Below are 18,302 nucleotides of genomic sequence, written 5' to 3' on the forward strand. Positions count from 1 at the left end.
GACTTAGATGACAGCAATACTCTCAGTTCTATGAGGCATACGCTCGATAACCAGTTTCTCCTTTCCAATTTGTTTTAAACTCTAAATCTGAGTGGCAGTCTGACTTACCAATAGCAGGTCCAAATCCTCAGACTGACGGCATTAAAAGGGGAGGGCAATACATTCAAATTAGTGAGTGAGAAAATAGAAGTGTTGGACCTAGGGAGCTGCTATAGGTTTTAGTCAAACGGAAATACAAATACCGCAGCGAGGATGCTAGAAACAATTGTAACTATTCTAACTTAATAAGTGGAAAGAGATGAAGGAAAAATATCAGGGTCTAATATATAAGAAATCACAGACACACACAGACACAGCGGAGGAAAAATATCTGACAGTATATCAGACATGGGCCAAATGTATATTTTTTTAAAAAGCTGCCCAGGCACATGATGAAAAAAAAAATGTGCCAAAAGTCCAGCTTATCACAAACATAACCTCATCAACCCAAGTCTGATATGAGGAGATGAAAGCAGCGGAGGCGACATGAAAGGAAATCAACAATAGCACACACAAATAAAGACCCCCCATAGATAGGGAAGATATACAGTAGGGAAATGAAAAGAGGGAGAGATTACTCACGATGGAGGGCATGTTGTTTTTGACGCCAGGGGGGATGAGCACACGTAGGTCAGGTTTGCGGTTGTTCATGCCTAAGTTCATGGGCGGGGGAGACTTAGCCTGCATGTTCTTGTTCATGCCACCAGGAGAGACCAGCAGACCGGGCGAGTTGCGGTGATTCCCATATCCATTTCCTAAAAAAGTAAATAAAGGTTGGGGAGAAAGAGATAAAGAATCATTAAATACTTTAAAGATCAATTAACCAAAGACCCATCTATATGTTATAAACTTGTTACAAAAGTTTAATGCTGGAAACTCTAATGAAGAACTACAGAAATCAAGTTACACCTTGTGCTCCGTTTCAGTGTTTCTGTCTCATCTCCACTTCCTGTGGTAGACATTTTATAATCTCAGACTAAAGAGACCAGGAGTTGTAAATGGTGTGTCATGAAAGTGGAGCTGGTTGGCTGCGCATATAGTCAAACAAGCGTAATGTTTTTGCCTTGATGATCACCGCTGTTTGCTAGGCAGACATACAATGAAGGCACCCACTTAAGGGGACCTCACCCTCCACCTCTGTCACTGTCAGTTAAGGCTACATGTGCCCTGCAACAGCCAGCAAATTGTGTAAAAACATCTAATTATGGCTAGCAAGACCACAGAGGGATGGGACCCATCATTTAGCCATCAGAGCTAAAGACACGTGTGGTTCTCTGAGACAAAGACCCTGCCTTGGGGTTGCCACCAGAACTGCATTCCCCTAAATACGGAGGGCCCAGTGCAGCACCCATTTCCTCCTAACAACCGGTGGGGCGTAATCCCAGCAACATCATTAAAATAACTAAGAGTAGAGCATTCTTGCAAGCAACATAGTCTTTGTTTCTAACCCAATCCCACAGGCTGTTTTTTCCCTTACTTCTGCTTCCTTCTTCCAAGGGGTAGAACACAGGGCACTGTGTGGACGTTCCCACTTGAAAGACGGGCAGGAATTATACGTTAGACATAAATGAATTTCCTAATCATATACTCCAGGGGAAAATGAGTCGCAGATGTCTTCCTGGGCAATTTCCCTCGCTGATCTTTGTTTAATTTGAGAGCGAGGTTTTTGTTGTTTGGAAATGAAAAGTCTCAAAAGCTCAATTTGAACAATCTGAAGAGTAAACGACCGCTAGCGGTGAGAGAAAATGAGGCCGTCTGACAGAAAACGAGAAAAATAGTGTGTGACTGCTGGAGTGTGTACATACACACACTAGCAGTCACTCCAGCAGTTCCTCTGGCATGTGTGATGTGTGAGACATAGAAGTTGGTGTTAACAACACAGACTTTGTCCTTATTGTATGTTAGACCTTATAAAATGTTGCATGTGCATGATTCTACATAAGCATAATTTTTCTGTCACACTGAGTGCACATAAGCACAGTGCGACTTGAGACTCTATGAGACATTCTGTATGACTGCTTATACGCAAGCCATGCATTTGGATGCACATGTGTGTTTTGTATTGGACCCTCTTAGTTCCAGTGTCAATCTCACATTAGCTAAGAGGCAGCTGCCTCTTCAGTTTTCCCGCTCTCTCATTCTCATGGCTGGCCCTTTGTGGGATCGAGTGGGTGCATGTGGAGATAGATGAATAAGACCTCACACACACATAAAACACACACACACAGCACACATACACACACTTTGGTAAATAACCCAGCAGGAAGTACATCAGTGTTTCTGTACAAATGAATACAGATGACTGAGCTATAGAGAGACATTTATACACACTTTGGTCGAGATGACACGGACTTCATCTCAGTGACAGTTAATCAGACATCTGTGTATTGCCACCCTGTGAAGAGGGCTGCAGTCCAGTCAATTATCTGCTAGATGATATGATCATGAGTGGCATAGGCCAGTCCCTAAGCACTTCAAAAGTAAAATCATTGGCTAATTAAGGAAATGCAGACTGAAATCTTTTTGTACTGTAGCTTGATCACTCTGATTTTGAAGACAGTTGCATTCAATTGGATTCATTTGCTCGAGTATCACACCAGCGGAGGATATGATATCCAGAGTTAATTTACACTCCGCTTCTCTAATGCGACTTTGCACGGTCGAGCTGTGGCACAGGCTGGCGTCAACCGTTTACAGGATGTACCAAAATTAAACACAGCACAGCCTTTAGTCTGTTTTGCTGCCGCATAAAGATCACACATGGAGATCGACATCAGATCTGTGATTCAGATACACAGCATTTAGCTATTTCTGAGGTGTGGAGGGGACATCTGAGGTGAAGATGTCACTATAGGTGCCATGGTTACAACCATCGCACTTCGAAAGCCATGTGTTTGACAAGCCACTCTCCTAGTCTTCATTTTCCCACTGTCTCACACACACACACACACACACACACACACACACACACACACACACACACACACACACACACACACACACACACACACACACACACACACGGAGGAGAGGTGTGGTTAAACTCATGTACATTTTACTGTTACTGAACAAATTACTGATGTCCTGTTGTGGTCTAACAGGCGTGCTCCATTCTATTCCCCATACACACACACTCTTCCGTTGCGGTTTGGCCAAACGTGCATTCAACCCTGAATTCTCCAACTGAACTAAGGTGTCACGCTCGCACTTACAACTTGTACAGTTGGTGTGAGGTGCTGCCAAGATTGAGACACACATTGTTTGATCTACTGAGCCTGACTTGTTGTCAGTTCTTCTATGTATGCTTTTTAGCTTGTGTTTCTGAGTTATTTTGACCAGAGATGTCTTAAAGATGTAGCTTGAATGGAACTAATTTGAGGGAGTAATTGGTGTGTGAACAAGGTGAGAGGTGACAAGAGGTTCATGTTAATTTCTCGCAGTTCTTTGGTGAGCAGAGTGCTGATCGGAGTATGGATGACAGCTGCATAATTGCACAAAGGAAGGTGGGAGGTTTCTACAAGCTAGGGCCTTGGTCCAGACTAAGCTCCCTTCATCAGCTCTCTTTTTCTCCTTCACTCACATTCTGTCTCTTCCCTCACTTCACACTCTTTTCTAGCCAGTAAAGGAGATGACAGATTGAACACATACAGTATATAAATGAGCGGACTTGCGCTCGCACGTATACACTTCTCATAATATTTCCATAGAGGAGACATGATGACTCAGCCTTTCAGTAACATGCCCCATTTCCAATGGACTGGAATTACCTAGGGACCTTGTGTAATTTAAACTTTACCAGTATGTCGGGATTTTGCACAGGATAAACAAAAAGCCTGTGTCTTCATTAATTTGACTTGCCACATCGGAGGATTATCAACAGATAGGATTGAAACATATTCATATTCACGCTCATGCTGCAATGAAAACGAACATGGGAAGTTGAGTACAGGACATTCAAGTACTGGTCTGGGACATTTAAAAACAAATTCAGTTTGTGTCACAACTTGTGAAACAGCCTGAAGCCATTTGCACTGTTCTTACAAATGTGGAAAATATGACTCCATGTCGCCATACATTATAGTTACATGAGCCTGTAGAATTGTCCCTTTAAAAAGCCATCAAATCTCATAATCCTACTTCATCAATGTTATCCCAGCGAAAGGAAACAAATAGGGGAATCTTTTATGGACACAGATAACATATAAAACTGTTGCTTACTTGACCTGTGTTTGGTTTAATTTGGTAGCTGTGGAATTATAACTTTACAAATTGAAGACATTGCAGATTCTTACTGGACTAAGACATAAATTAATTCTAAAATCCTTACGGACTACATGAGGACCCCGTGTTGGGCTTGAAGAGCAGTAATCTTTGCTCTTCACTCTCTCTTTATAGACAGTGGAACCATGACTAAGGCACAAAGGAGGTGTTGTGTTTATATCCATGTCTGAACCACAAACCTACACACTTCTACAGAAACACACACAAAAGGCATCATCTTCCTATCCTACTTGGGCCACGACACTTAAGACACTCAAACACGAGCCAGACAGCTACTTATACAATCATTTTATCAAAACTTACAGTGGAGAGAAGAGGAACATTAGAACAGCCTTTGTGGTGCCACAGTGGCTGGGCCACCTCACACTGAGTCACTTAGAGGAACATCATTAAAATGGCTGACCAAGTTCACAGAACACTTCCATCTGTGTTTCCCCAGTGTTTCTTCTTTGCACACATGCCTCCACCATCAGTGGATATTCATCACTGGGGTTCCCCCCTCCCCACACTCTCTTTCTCTCCCCCCTAGATGAGATTTAAGAGAGCTTTGAATGGAATCTTTTAGCTCCCACATGACTCTCTCTCCACGCCGTGTTTTTCGCTGCTGCTGAGCGACGCGCCGCTCACACAGAGCGCCTCTGTTCCTTCAACACGGTGACACAAAGGGTACATTTGAAGCATGCTCTGCAGCACGCCGTCGACGGAACACACGCCATAACAAATGGTCCTGTTGTGTGTGTGATGAGCGACCAGACAGAGAAACCAGGCATTGACCCCTTGTGATGTAGCCCTAGGGGCCAGACAAGGCTACCCAGCTGTACCCCTCTGACCCCTCTGACCCCAACGCTCTCCATTTTTACACTCGGCACTCTACGTAGGCTGTAAAATGTAACCCTTTAATAGGGAGTCTCTTTCCATAAACTTGCGCCTGACATGTCCTTAGGGATGAAAATCCATTGACACACAGAAGCTAACACATAAGATTTCTTACACATGTTCCTTAAACATGGGTTGCTCCACTCTCCAAGGGATCATTATGGCGTGGTGAGCCACTCCAAACATTGAATTAATTTAGTTGCAGACATATGCTAGCAGTTACTGAGCAACACGTTTGTGTGTGCTCCAAATGGGAGCTATGGGTGTTGTCATTTTGAATTTACATCTAAATCCAAGATGTGGTAAATATAAAAAGGACGGCTCATCATATAGAGGAACAGAGAATTCAGCTCTACATTCAAAAGTCCATCTTTTCTGACTGCACGTCAGTCAATTTGCTGCTTCAGTATTTAGTGTGATTTTATTTCTGTTTCCACACACTTGTTCTACCATTTTATAGCTGAACCCAGGCAGGATGTGTCACAGCCCCAGCACTAGGCAAACATTCCCAGATGAACTCCACGACCACTAACATCAACACATCATGGACAAAATCTCCATTTGGGTTTGGGTTACTATTAGTCATGCATTTTATGGCCCAGAGTGGGTGAGTGGGTGCCATGTGTGTGTGTGGGTGAGTGTAAGTGTGTGTGCATATTAGCAGACAACTGTGAGCGAGAAGAGGCCATTCTTACCAGCACTGGTGCCTGCGCCAGTGGTGAGGTCAGCACCCATGAGGCCACCTGAAAGATGAAAGAGATAGGAGAGCAAAAGAGAGAAAACCATTAGAGGATAGACACCCACATAACATCCACTAAGCCTCCTGTCTGTTACCTTGCTGGCCTTTCAGAAGCTAACTCAATTTAATCACAATCCACAGTGTGTGCATGCACTCATGTTTGTGTGTTGCTTGTATACGTGTATGCAAGGGTATAACTTTGGTTTGAGAAGTGGGGGGGACACAAAAAAGGGGGTCCTCCTCAATGAAACATTTTCTCAATTTAATTCCATTTCCTGCCTTTCTACAAATATATTAGGGACTATCGTGTTAACAAATCCAAGAAAAATGTGTAGTGTACATAACGAGTTTGCACACGTATCTAGTATCCTATCCATGTTAACCTGTCTTATTTGGGATGACCTCACATCCTCTAGGGGGGTCCGGGGGCATGCACCCCCGGGAAGATTTTTTTCTTTAAATTGAAGTTGAAAGCATCAATCTGGTGCATTTTGAGGTCAACATTAAGAGATTTATGGATACAGTTCTCAACACCCATATGAAACAGAACTGTATATTTCAATAATCCAAAAACCATTAGAATATGCTCACAACCAATAACACATCATTGATAAACTCCTCTCTCCTATCTTTATCTCACCTAGTCTGCATTATTTCTTTTTTATTTATGCATATTTGACTAATCACTCCCCTTTCAAACTATGTTTTTTTATTTTTGTACTGACCTATAGTACACAGTGGAATGATTTAACTTATTTTATATACAACTAATATTAGATAGATGGAAATATTTGTTTACATAGATGACCAAACCGTTTGAGACCCACTGAGATAACTTAGACTAAAGTTTACAACCTAATCGCTCAGAGTCCTTTACCTCCCTGAGCTGACGTTATCTCTCTCAGTCCCACAGGAGAGGACTTTCCCTCTCCTTATTGTTGAAACAGCTTCTAATCTCCGTTAGCTCCAAGCTAGCACCAGATGCTAACAACAGCCCCCAACTCTCCCAGTCTCTCTCTCAGTCTCTCTCTCTCTCTCTTGCTCTCTCTCTCTCAGTCTCTCAAAGTCCAACAAGAAAGAGCTCTCCCTCTCCTTATTGCTGAAACAGCTTCTAAACTCCGTTAGCTCCGAGCTAGCACCAGATGCTTACAACAACCCCCAACTCTCTCAGTCTCTCTCTCTGTCTCTCTCAAAGGCCGATAGGAAAGAGCTCTCCCTCTCCTTATTGCTGAAACAGCTTTTAATCTCCGTTAGCTCCGAGCTAGCACCAGATGCTAACAACAACCCCCAACTCTCTCTGTCTCTCAAAGTCAGACAGGAAAGAGCTCTCCCTCTCCTTATTGTTGAAACAGCTACTAATCTCCGTTAGCTCCGAGCTAGCCCCAAATGCTAACAACAACCCCCGTAACTCTTTATCTCTCTCTCTCTCTCTCTCTCTCTCTCTCTCTCTGTATCTCTCTCTTTCTATCTCTCTCTCACAAGATGCGCTCGCCACACACACACACAGACGCTCCTCCGTGACGATGACCGCTTGTGTAAAAAACTAATAATAAACACATTTAAAAAGTGGGGGGGACACAGATGGGATTTTGAAAAGTGGGGGGGACATGTCCCCCCTGTCCCCAGTGGAAATTACGCCCATGCGTGTATGGATACCAAAAGTTATACTCCTTTCCACTCAAACAGTAACACTCTAAGCAACTGGACACTGTGAGTGCATACATTAAGCTACCGTCCAAGAAAAATGATACATTATTATTCTTAAGCCATGTGAGGTGGAAGAGTGGGAGGGTCGAGAACGTGTGCGGTTTGGTGTGGATGCTATGAGCGCCAAAACTCATATTGAGTTTGTGCTACCGCCTCTAACATCCAGTTGTAATGACAGGGTGAGGGTGTGGGCAGCAGCCTTCAGTCCAGAGGGAAAGAAAAAGGCCTTTGGACAACAATAACAAACCAACAGACCTGATTTGCTTATGTCACCGGCAACTTAAATCCTATACATAGTGCAAAACATCCCATATTTAGAACACTAAATCATCAAGATTCAGGGCAGGGATTTATTATGATATTAAATGTTTACCTTAGTTTGAACAAAATACTGAGCCGGCAATATGTGACTATATATAGGATGGACTTTGGAATTAGTTGCTGCCTTAAGGGGACATATTGTGGGTAGACGTGTGAGTCCATTAGCTAGACAGACAAGGGCACAGATAGACAGATGGGATAACAGCGTGTACATGGGTGCATGAGTGCGGGTGATGCCCTTCTGGGTTACCTGCACTGGGGGGTCTGTGTGTAACTCCGGGGGACATGCTGTTTCTCTGTAGGCCATGGTGCGCAAGTGGCAACAGGTTGTGGTTGCCAAGGGAACCACCAGGATGGCTGTAAATGAGATTGTTCTGGTTGCTAATGGGAATGGACACAGACATGTCATAGTTCGATTGGGGCACGGCCTGCTGAGAGAGAGAGAGGGAGAGAGAGAGAGAGAGGGGAAAAAAGATACAGAGAAGTTAGATTAGACTAAGGACACTAATGAGTGCAGTGAGTGAAAAAGTACAACAAGGCTTTCAAGAAAAGAAATGGACACAGAAAGAGAGAAAGAGACATGACAACTCAGAAACACTCCAGGAACACAAAGGAATTTTAAATTGTTTGACTTTCTACAGTCAAAGCAGTCGAACACAAAAGAAAAAAAGACAGACAGCCAAGTTCAAAAGGACAAATGGACAACTAACAATAGACATGCATAGATGAATTGTACAGAGAACAACTAAAACAAGAACTAAAAATACGAGTGAGCATGGAATTAGGAGGGGAGCACTGAAATTAAAAGGGTAGGCGCCTAGAAAACTCCTCTCAGAGGTACTCATTTGCCCAGGAGATGATGTATGGGTTGGCAATTGTTTGTCACTCAAACTTGATCTTGATTTGGTAGGCTTCTTTGGATGTTAGATAATATAAATGTATTTATATATGTTTTTGTTTACTCCTTCTTGAGCCAGTGGAGTCTACGGTGATAAATTATCTCTTGTAATTCCTGGACAAACAGCGACATACACAGTTTCCCCCAAAAATATTTTATATGAAGACTACACAATGGAAATAGTATAAGACGAGAGGAACTCTTGTTTTCCTCCAAATATGTTGTGACATATTCATTGTCAAGGCAAAAGGATAACCTAAGGAAATATTATGTTGCTGTCACTCATTTATATTTCCCCCGAAAACTTTCCTGGTTTGTTAGATTAAATCAGAAGGCTATGGTTTACTCAGAGGAAAAGTCAAGGGCACCTCATATGTCTGTCTTCCCCTCAGTAAAAAAAGGCTACACTACTTTTGCTAAAGTAGCTTCAACACTGGATAACTGCATGTAATTAGGAATCATTTGTTTTACTGTCACATGGGGCTAATGCAAAGTATTAAAGGGTAGACTCAGATCTGTCAGCAGTCTCATCAGCAACATGAGTAGAGGTAGCCTGTCGGCCCCAGGCGTCTAGTTTGTCATGTTTATTGTGTCACTTGGCAGAAGGGCTTAACCTTGGGAGTGCCCTGGAAGTGGTTGATCCTGCATGTTAGCTTTAGGAAGTAGAAAATAGGGCCCTAAATTATTGCCATGTGTCTCAGAGCCATGGAGGGAGCGCATCAGGGGATCATCAGCCCGGCTTAAGTAGAAGTGGGATATGTGCCTTATAGCGCTGCTTCGTCGTCTTCAATTTTCTCCCTTTTGCTAATGTTCTTTCTGCAGGCCAAATATTATTTTATTGCGGCGCTGTGAACGTTTCGCTTTTACTGCAACTTTATGAAGCAGTGGGCTAGCCAAACGCTATGGAAGCTTTCTTTTATAACCATTCAAGAGCTGTCTCTGGTTCGGTTTTATTTTCTGAAGACTCTCAGTCATTTCTTCCATCTCGGATTCCTTGTTGGAGATGTTATACCTCATGAATTCCCTATGCAGTGTTTTCTAAGAGTGGGCGAGCTGTCTCTGTGCACACATTTGCGTGCGCACACATCCCTTTTGCTGGTTGTAAGGCCCCCATCTGTAAGCTGTCCTTTAACTGGTGCCATCCTTCCTGTTTTCACTCATCTTCCTCCTCCGCCTCTCCCCACAGTCCCCTCAACAGTCTCCTGCAATCCAGAGGCCCAGTGCTTGGCAGCCACCCTGACCACACACTGAACTGCCACTTGTTGTGTGTAGAGTCAACCCCCCCACCCCCCAAAACACCACCACCCCTTCTGTTCCAACCCCCATCCCCACCCAGCTCCGATCCCAAGCCCACCCTACACCGCCACACCATCCCATCTCACTTACCCCTGCCTTGCTTCTAACCACATATCCCCCTTCTCCCCGCGGCTTAGACACTACTGTTCATCTCTAAATGAGCTACCATGGTATTATCTCTTTCTCTGTAAGTCTAGAGCACTAACCATTCCAATATGGTGCTTTCTGAATGAAATGCAGGCTCAGTTTACATAGAAAGCAGCCTTTATTTTGAGGTCTCTGGCAGCTGGCTACAGATTTGGTTCTTTTGATAAATTAACACTATATATTTTAAATCCAGCGATTCACATGTCTTGACACTTCCGAGTCTATTAACAAAGATGCGTTAAAGGCTATCAAAGACTTTGCCTTCAATTATTTCCGCAATGAGGAGAGATAATTGAGTTTTGTAAGGTAGGAGATGTGCTTAAGCGTTTTAAATGTCTGCTGCTGTTTCATTGCCACACTGCATGTCCTTGTTTTTTCGGTTGACTGAGCGCTGTGTTTCGGTGAAGGAAAGGAAAAGCGCATGCAGACCACACCTCCCCTGAGAGCCAGGCAAGGCATTATGGGTAACAGGTTCAAGGAGGGAACCCAGTAAGGTTAAAATTTGTCATGAGAGAGAGTCTGCAATTACTATAGCAAAATGCCTGCTAGTTACGGTTACAGTTAGGTTAAATTAGAGGACCGTTCCTCAACTGTAATCAAGCTAAATCAAAGGACTGCTATTATTTTTCAATGTAAGTATACAATATAATTTCATTCTAGTCTTACACTCACTCTCACTTTGTGTATTTAGTCTAGCGGCAAACATTTGTGGTTAGCTGGGTTAGCTCAACAGTTACTGGCCAGTCAGCACTTTGTTAGCCTGCTGAGGAAGCGGCTAGCGTCACCCAGTACTTACAGGTATCTTATGAGTTTGAATCATGTGATCAAACTCCTCATTAATCTGTTTGTATTTCTCCTCTGTGCGTGGGGTGAGGATGAGAGCAGACTCGAGCTCCGGGCTTTCGCCGCCTTTGTTCTCCTTCTTGCTTAATGCCTGCCAGGTCCCACAACCACAGAGACGGACGGAGGGAGACACAGGTGAAGGGACGGAGAGATGGGGTGGTAGATACAGATGACAAAAACGAGGAGACGAGGCCGAAGCGACAGAAAGCATAGGGGGAGAAAGGGAGACAGAGGAAAGAAAGGTGAGAGGGATTTAACAAGAGGTACTTACACAAAGTCTCTGTCTGCTGATCATCAGATCAATGTCCTCGTTTATTTTCCTGTACTTGTCCTCGGACTCGGGGCTGTGGCCGACTGAGTCGTCTGCGTCGGGGTCTGGGCTGTCACAGCCGTTTAGGCCCTTCTTTCTCAATGTCTGCAAACAGAGCATTTGCACAACATAGTTGAAGGGCTTTGGTAAGAAAAAATGAAGTCAAACAGCTTGGGATGGACAAACTGTGAGGAGCTTCCATTTAGAATCAACCCTGACAAATACCAATTAGAAGAAGTTTTGTAAACCATTTAACAAAAGTATATATTGATTTGTTTTAATTTAACACATTACAAAAGTACTTTTTATCTATTAAAAAGATGGTCTGTTCCTGAGACATTGTACAAAGACATTCATCATTTTGGCGTGGCAAGAGGATACATTGGCTGAATTGTCAACAAGAAAGCATGCAGCCAAACATTCAAGATGGCACAAATGATTGAGACATAAAAAGTGATCAAACTCTTGACCAAATGACAAATCACGGGCCCTTGAAACCTCATAATAACACAGGAAAAAGGAAAAGGAATAAAAATAAAACATATTTTATTAACCATAATTATTGGTGTGTCATGAAACGGAAATAAAATACAGTTAATGTGGAGTTAATTTCTGTGGTATATGTGCTATTAAATGTGGCAGTTTCTGTTTTGGCCACCTGATGGCCACCTGCCCCCATTACAGTGGCCAGAAAACAGCAGACCGGCAGAAAGCGCACTCTCCACTCACTGAGAGGAAGAGAGACACAGACAAAGAGAAGAAGAGGGAGAGAGAGAGAGCGGTGGAGCTGCCTCTGTCCTTTTTTAGATATTGTTGACAACCATAACAACAGGGATAAGTTTCAGAGCACATTACTGAGTGTGATAGCACAAGGGTATGTTTGCTTGAGCAAGCAGGCATGTACCGATAGGTGCTCCGTTCATTTGCCTCGTAAAGTGAGAGACAAAGCGGAAAAGAAGAAAAGTACAGTAGCTGACAGTTAGAGATCTCATCAAAGGCACCCCCCTCCCCTCCACTACACCCCACTTTCACTCCCCCTCCCCCTCCCCCCCTCCCCTCTCTCCTCCTGGCTTTAATAAAGGGAGATTAGTCTACAGGAGGAATATCACGGGCCTGCTCCTTTCTGTGCAGTCGTCGCTTCACACTGCGCGCTACCACTTTCATCTGAAGCTCCATATCAGACAGACGTAATTAAATTTACTTTAGCACACCCTGTATTTGATGCTGATCAAGTGTGTGTGTCTTTCTCTGTACATGTTGGAGTGTGTGTGTGTGTCTACTGGTGTGTGTGTGTGTGTGTGTGTGTGTGTGTGTGGGAGGGGAAAGAGGGGAATGAGTCTGTGCATGTGTGTATGTGTGGGTGTGTGAGAGTGGGTGTTAGCGTCAAGAAAAAAGAAAGAGAGACTGAGCAGGAGCAAGGAGGAAGATAGATGCTAAGATAAGTTAATCTCAGTGAACTTCTTCCTCTCATTTGTTTGTCTCCGTCAGTACTCACTCATGGAGGAGATACGAGTGCTAGCTCCTCCATCACAACCAGCGGCAGATGTGACAGAGAGCGATCTGCCTGCTTAGAAAACAAATAACAATCCAGTCATCTCTCATGTCAGCACAACAAAGGCCTGTTTTGAGTGTGGTTTTAGTGAACTTAGAGGGCTTCTTTTGTGTGTGCGATAACTGTTTGATTCCAGAGGCGTCTCGTGGCGAAGGCAGCTACTGTAAGCGTGTCAACATTTGCTGGCTCTCCTCTTCTCTCTCTGAATCCTCACTTGGCCCCCAGAGTGGAAATCTGGAATTCTGAATTTGAAAGTGTCTCTCACATCTTTGACAGTCTTCAGGAAATCACACCAAACAAATCAACCGAGGCGGTGCAGGAGATCTGACTTCTAACAGACCTTCAGTGAATCAGGCACTCTTGCTCTATCAGAGGTGGATGAGGCAAAAGAACAAAGGGGTTGCAGAGGTTTAGCACGCTGTCTTTTTTGGCAAAGGCGTGAGATGTAAAACTTTAGCTATTTATTTTGTGTAGTTTCATTCTGGCCCTGGCGATGCATCATATCGAACTGACAAGAGCTGAACCACTGGCCTTTTCTTTTCACATGAGAATGCATGCAAGAAAGAACTTTTCTTCCTACTTGCACAGCTTTCCTCCACCTACCCCCGCCAGCACAGAGTGTGCATGAGGGATTCACTTCCATTCTAGGAAGACTAGCAGAGGGGCATTGCTGGAAGACGAGAACTAGGGCTTGGGTAAAGGTGACACCCAAATGGGGGAAACTGAGCTGGTGGTCTCGCAGGGGGTTGGGCAGCGGTTGCGTTGGGTGTTGATTGGGTGCAGGGAGCTTGAGTGTTATATGACTTTGAAGCATGTGACCCAGGGGCTCAGCACATTGAGGGTTGGGTACAAGGACGGTATGCTGCTCATCCCAGTTATGCCCACCTGTTTTAAGACATCACACCTGTTGCCAAAGACTGACACACAACCCAACAACCAATCAGATCTGTTGGAGTGCTCATATAGCCATAGAAGGGCCCTCTTGCGCTCTCCACCTCACCGCCCTACTCTCGTCATCCTATATGTTTTCCCCTTCTTTAATAGCCCATTGCTTAATCTGTGCCCTCAATGTGTTGTGTTTCATGGCTCTGCGCCAAAAAGTCATCGAAGGCTGCTCCAAAAATGGCTTGGAGTCTGTTATTCAGTGACATCATGACTATATGAAAGAACACATCACAAACATACAGTTCAAAATGAAGTAGAGAATAATGATCATTGGAAAAGAGGCTGCTACCCTTACCCTGGGTATGAAGAGCATGGCATCAAAATAGAGTCTTTGGGGAATATGTTAATAGGATGAGGATTAAACGAAAACACTTCGGTGCCAATAATTCTATGAACAAAATATTCCCACACATTTCGATTCTTTTTTAACTAAATTTCACAAGTAACTGGGGTTTTTGATATCACATGGAAATGCTCATTATTTTTTATTCTTACAAAATGACTGCTGTCATACAAGGAAAACTTGTTTGTTGATCATTAACTAAGTTTGTAGCAATTGTATTGCCTCTGTTTTACATACAAGTGTTTTTTTACTCTTACCCAATCATCTTTTTGACATGTCAGTTTACCTAATTACCTTAGAACTAAGAACCACATTAACATATCCTTTACCCTTGCTCCTGCTGTTTTAAATGTTATGTTATGACATGAAGTAAGCAAACTGTCCATAAGAGGGAAAGATTGATGGGAAAATAACAAGCTATAAACTACTACAATGCGAAGTCTTGGTACAGACATTGAGTTTAGTAAAAGAAGAGAAAGGAGAAAACGTATTACAGAGAGGAAAACTGCAAAGAAATCTGTGTATGCTTGCTCGTCTCAGTGTCTTTCTCCGTGGCCCCTTTGGAGGCTTGCTCCTAATTAAACTCCTTCTTCATGATGCTCCCTCATGAGTTGACTTGTCACAGGGCCTGTGTGAAGCAGGCACAGCATAGACACAGTGTCCTACATATTTAGACACCCGTCTCATTGGTACCCTTCAGCTTTGCACCCTCAGCTAGGCTGGCCTACACCGAGCTGGGCTAAGATGGGCTGTATTACTACATTTAGCAAGGCAACCTGGGCTGGATTATGAAGATAATAGAAGCTACTAGAAGCAGGAATGAGCTACAGGGGAACTGATTTGTCTTGAATATATTGCTTGGTGTTAGTACATCTGTCAAAGATTTGAGTTCTCTGATGTTTTAATTGCAGGAAAAGGTCCAGCCTTATACTAATTTCATAGTTTAGGGTGTGGGTAATAACTTCATGTCGCTCTTGAGAAAAACTGTGGAGGGTATTTGGGTGTGAATTCTGGGTGGCCCCAGGGGGTCTGCCAGGGACAGCTGACGCCTGCCCAGAGCCCCTTCCATACCAGGATCCGTCTGCTCGGCATTCTGCCACCCTGCTCACCCTCTCTATCCATCTTTCTGCCCCCTTCTTTCTGTCTCGTCCTGCTGCTCAGTCTGTCTCTGTCTCCCTACCACTGTCCTCTTCTCCTCATTTTCTGCAATAATACCACGGCTCAACAGAAGCTGAATCAAAACATTGTTGGCTTGATGGCTACATCTTTATTTCTGAAAGACTCGGGCTAGTGGATGGGTTGTGTTTGGAAAGAACTTTATTGCTGACCATTCCCCTCTGCAGTTATTTTGGCAGTGGTTGAAGGGTACGACACATTCAATATTGTGTTTATGGCTATTGGCGACGGCCAGGCCAGTGAATGTTTCTCAATGTCTTCAACCCAATGGCTGACAGCATCAGTGAAAAAACCCTCAACAAAAACAGCCAGTTTATAATAGCCCTTTTATATATTTGCCAGCATTGTATGGTCTTCAGAATACACATACCATTGTAAGCAAAACCAAGACTTATACAAGAAGACACTATAGTACTAGAGCACAAAGATTTCCCCCAATAAATGGAGCATTTTATGGTTTTGCAGTGCATTGCAGCAGTCGATGGAAAACAAGTTGCAGACAAGCAGAATATAAAAGCATTTATAACGGTGCCACTTATGGTTAATAATGTTTGCTGTGCTGTTAAAGTATAATACAATTGTACTGGAATAAACAGCTTTGCCTGACAGGGTCTCAGCCTCTGTTTATCACAATGTTAAAAAGTGTACAGAACAGATTAATTCACTCTGACTATCAGAATCGCTCCTTGAAGAAACGACAGTATGCAAATTATACAGACCTGTGTTCATAATGTCTGAGAATGTGTGTAGGTTGAGTGTAACCAGGGAGTGCATCTACAGTGGGCACTACAGTCTTCTCAGTAGCTAGTTTATGTTAAGACCCAAGACTGAATCACAATAGAATTTAAAAGACTCTCAAATAATCTTTAAGAAAATGTAATCTGCTGTAAAATGTAGGGCTACAATAATAATTCAGTTTTTTTTTAAATCAGACAGCGTACGATAATCTGAATAAAATATATATGGGTTAACCTTATCACAGTACATCTTTTTGACATGGTCTTTACACTAAATTACAAACCCATTTAGAGCATGACTTTCAAAGTAGAAAAAGATGGGTAAAGAGAAGACGTTTGGAAAACCACTGGACATCAGGGAGCTCCCTTGCTTTAACCTATTGGCTAACTCAATTTTGTCAAGACAGATTGGTTGAGAGCAGTCTGGCTCAGTGTCAGTGGGACTGAGGCAGTGGGGAGAAACGTTGTCCCTTTTCATCACAAATAACAAGATGAAGGTGGTCATGAAGTAGACCTGCAGTGTATTAAGACCCCACAGAACCACTGAACAATAAGCACACTCAGGGTGGGCTTGCTGGCAGCATAGATGGAGTAGTAGTATGTTTGATATGTGCTCTCATTCGCTTTAATTCTACTTTTATTTCTTTTTCTGTCTGTCTGGCTCAATCTTACTTGCTCTCGTTTTTTGTCTCTCCCCCTCACTCTCTCTGTCTCTCTCGCTCACTCTTTCTTTCTCTGTGCTTTTCAGTGTGGAGGGAACATCAGAGGGATCAGGCTGGCTTAGCTTATTGGAAGCAGATGGCAGACCAAAGGCAAGAAGGCCACAGTTTCATGAAGCGTGGTTTGAACATGCCAGGACCATGTCGAGGGGCATGCCCATGGATGATGGCTACATGGTGTGTGTGAGTGAGCATTTGGGAGGGAAATGGTTGATTTTGTAGGTTACCGATCTGAGGAATGGGACCCCCAAATCACAGCCTGTCCCTTTCTTTTTTTTCAGTCATCATCTGTGCATCCCAATGCACTGGTTGAGGCGACGTTTGAAGAACTATGCATCAATGACTTTTCAGTGAATTGGTGGCTTTGAAGCCCCTTACTCCTGGTGCCCTGCTGCACTATAATCAGGAATCAAAGGCTGGCGCCTGGGATCCATCATCTCTGGCAAAGTGGTCGTGTGTTCAGTAACGCTGGCTAACTGAGTATGTAATTACTAGCTGTCTAGGGATTACTTGATTGACTAAACATTAAAAAGAGCGAGTAAGAAGTAGAGCAAACATTTGTGAACATGATTAAGTGTATGTAAGAGAGACTGTGCGTGTTAATGTTCCTTCACATTTCTTCAAACTGTGACATTGTGATGGTGCATGTGCTGAATTCACCATTAAAAAGAGCCCAGTGTGGATGAGAGCCCACTAACAGACAGACAGTCTTAGCTAGCCAGTACACGGCACAATACCAGATGGTGCAGTGTTTCCCATATGGAATAGACAAACACTAAGCACATGTCAGAATCCAACACTGTTTGCTCCAGCAGCATCCCAGCCTTGGGAACAAAGTGGTCATTCACACTAGTCAGTGCACTGTATAATTACCCAGATAGACATTATGAGACACAATGCCAGCTCAGTAAAACTGGATAAAGAGGGCACTTATGTCTGTACCCTCAACCTACCCATCTTTCATCCTGTCTGTGCTCCAGTTGCATAATTTGTCTCTCTTCACATGAGATGAATGGGCATGAGTCTATATATTTCTGATTCAACATAAAAATCAATTCGCCAAGGCTCAATTATGTGTGGAAAATACTCTCACAATGACTTTGCAACGCTTTATGAGCAGTTTGTTTCAGTTATTCACGCACCACTATTTTACAGCACTGTAACATTAACAATAAGGCCTTCAATTGCTTATATTAAGTCATTATCAAATAGAAACACTGTAACATCCTCAGAAAAATCACTTCAGTTCTCTATGTGTAAAACTTCAAGTACTCCTCCAGCCACGCTCTGTTCCTTCTTTGTCCCCCCACCAATCGTCACTTATCGTCTTTTGTCTCACTGTCTCTTATCGCGTGGTGCCACAGCAGGAAAAG

General features: G+C 43.3%; 1 protein-coding gene and 1 long non-coding RNA gene across 7 annotated transcripts in view; one reads left to right on the forward strand and one right to left on the reverse strand.

The window, feature by feature from the left end:
- The window catches only part of mef2cb (myocyte enhancer factor 2cb), a 72,565-nt gene that overhangs the window by 5,358 nt on the left and 48,905 nt on the right, over nt 1-18,302 (reverse strand). The window contains exons 5-9 of one of the 5 annotated variants that reach the window (XM_010782446.1): nt 11,503-11,562; nt 11,101-11,238; nt 8,214-8,391; nt 5,892-5,939; nt 622-794 (exon numbers count right to left, since the gene is read on the reverse strand). In XM_010782446.1, coding sequence (XP_010780748.1) covers nt 622-794; nt 5,892-5,939; nt 8,214-8,391; nt 11,101-11,238; nt 11,503-11,562 — 597 coding nt within the window. Of the gene's footprint in view, nt 1-621; nt 795-5,891; nt 5,940-8,213; nt 8,395-11,100; nt 11,239-11,418; nt 11,563-18,302 lie in introns of all 5 variants that reach the window. The other 4 variants (XM_010782445.1, XM_010782444.1, XM_010782443.1 and 1 more) reach the window with 4 other exon arrangements.
- Nucleotides 12,535-17,713, forward strand: LOC104955194 (uncharacterized). Of its 2 annotated transcripts, none has more exons than XR_799433.1 (3): nt 12,535-12,644; nt 16,959-17,112; nt 17,211-17,713. It is a non-coding gene; the product is annotated as an uncharacterized lncRNA (long non-coding RNA). The 2 variants fall into 2 exon arrangements; XR_799434.1 differs by having other exon boundaries at nt 12,566-12,644; nt 16,959-17,106.

This window comes from Notothenia coriiceps, unplaced genomic scaffold (genome assembly GCF_000735185.1).
Source record: "Notothenia coriiceps isolate Sejong01 unplaced genomic scaffold, NC01 NC01_scaffold00024667, whole genome shotgun sequence".
NCBI classification, from domain to species: domain Eukaryota; kingdom Metazoa; phylum Chordata; class Actinopteri; order Perciformes; family Nototheniidae; genus Notothenia; species Notothenia coriiceps.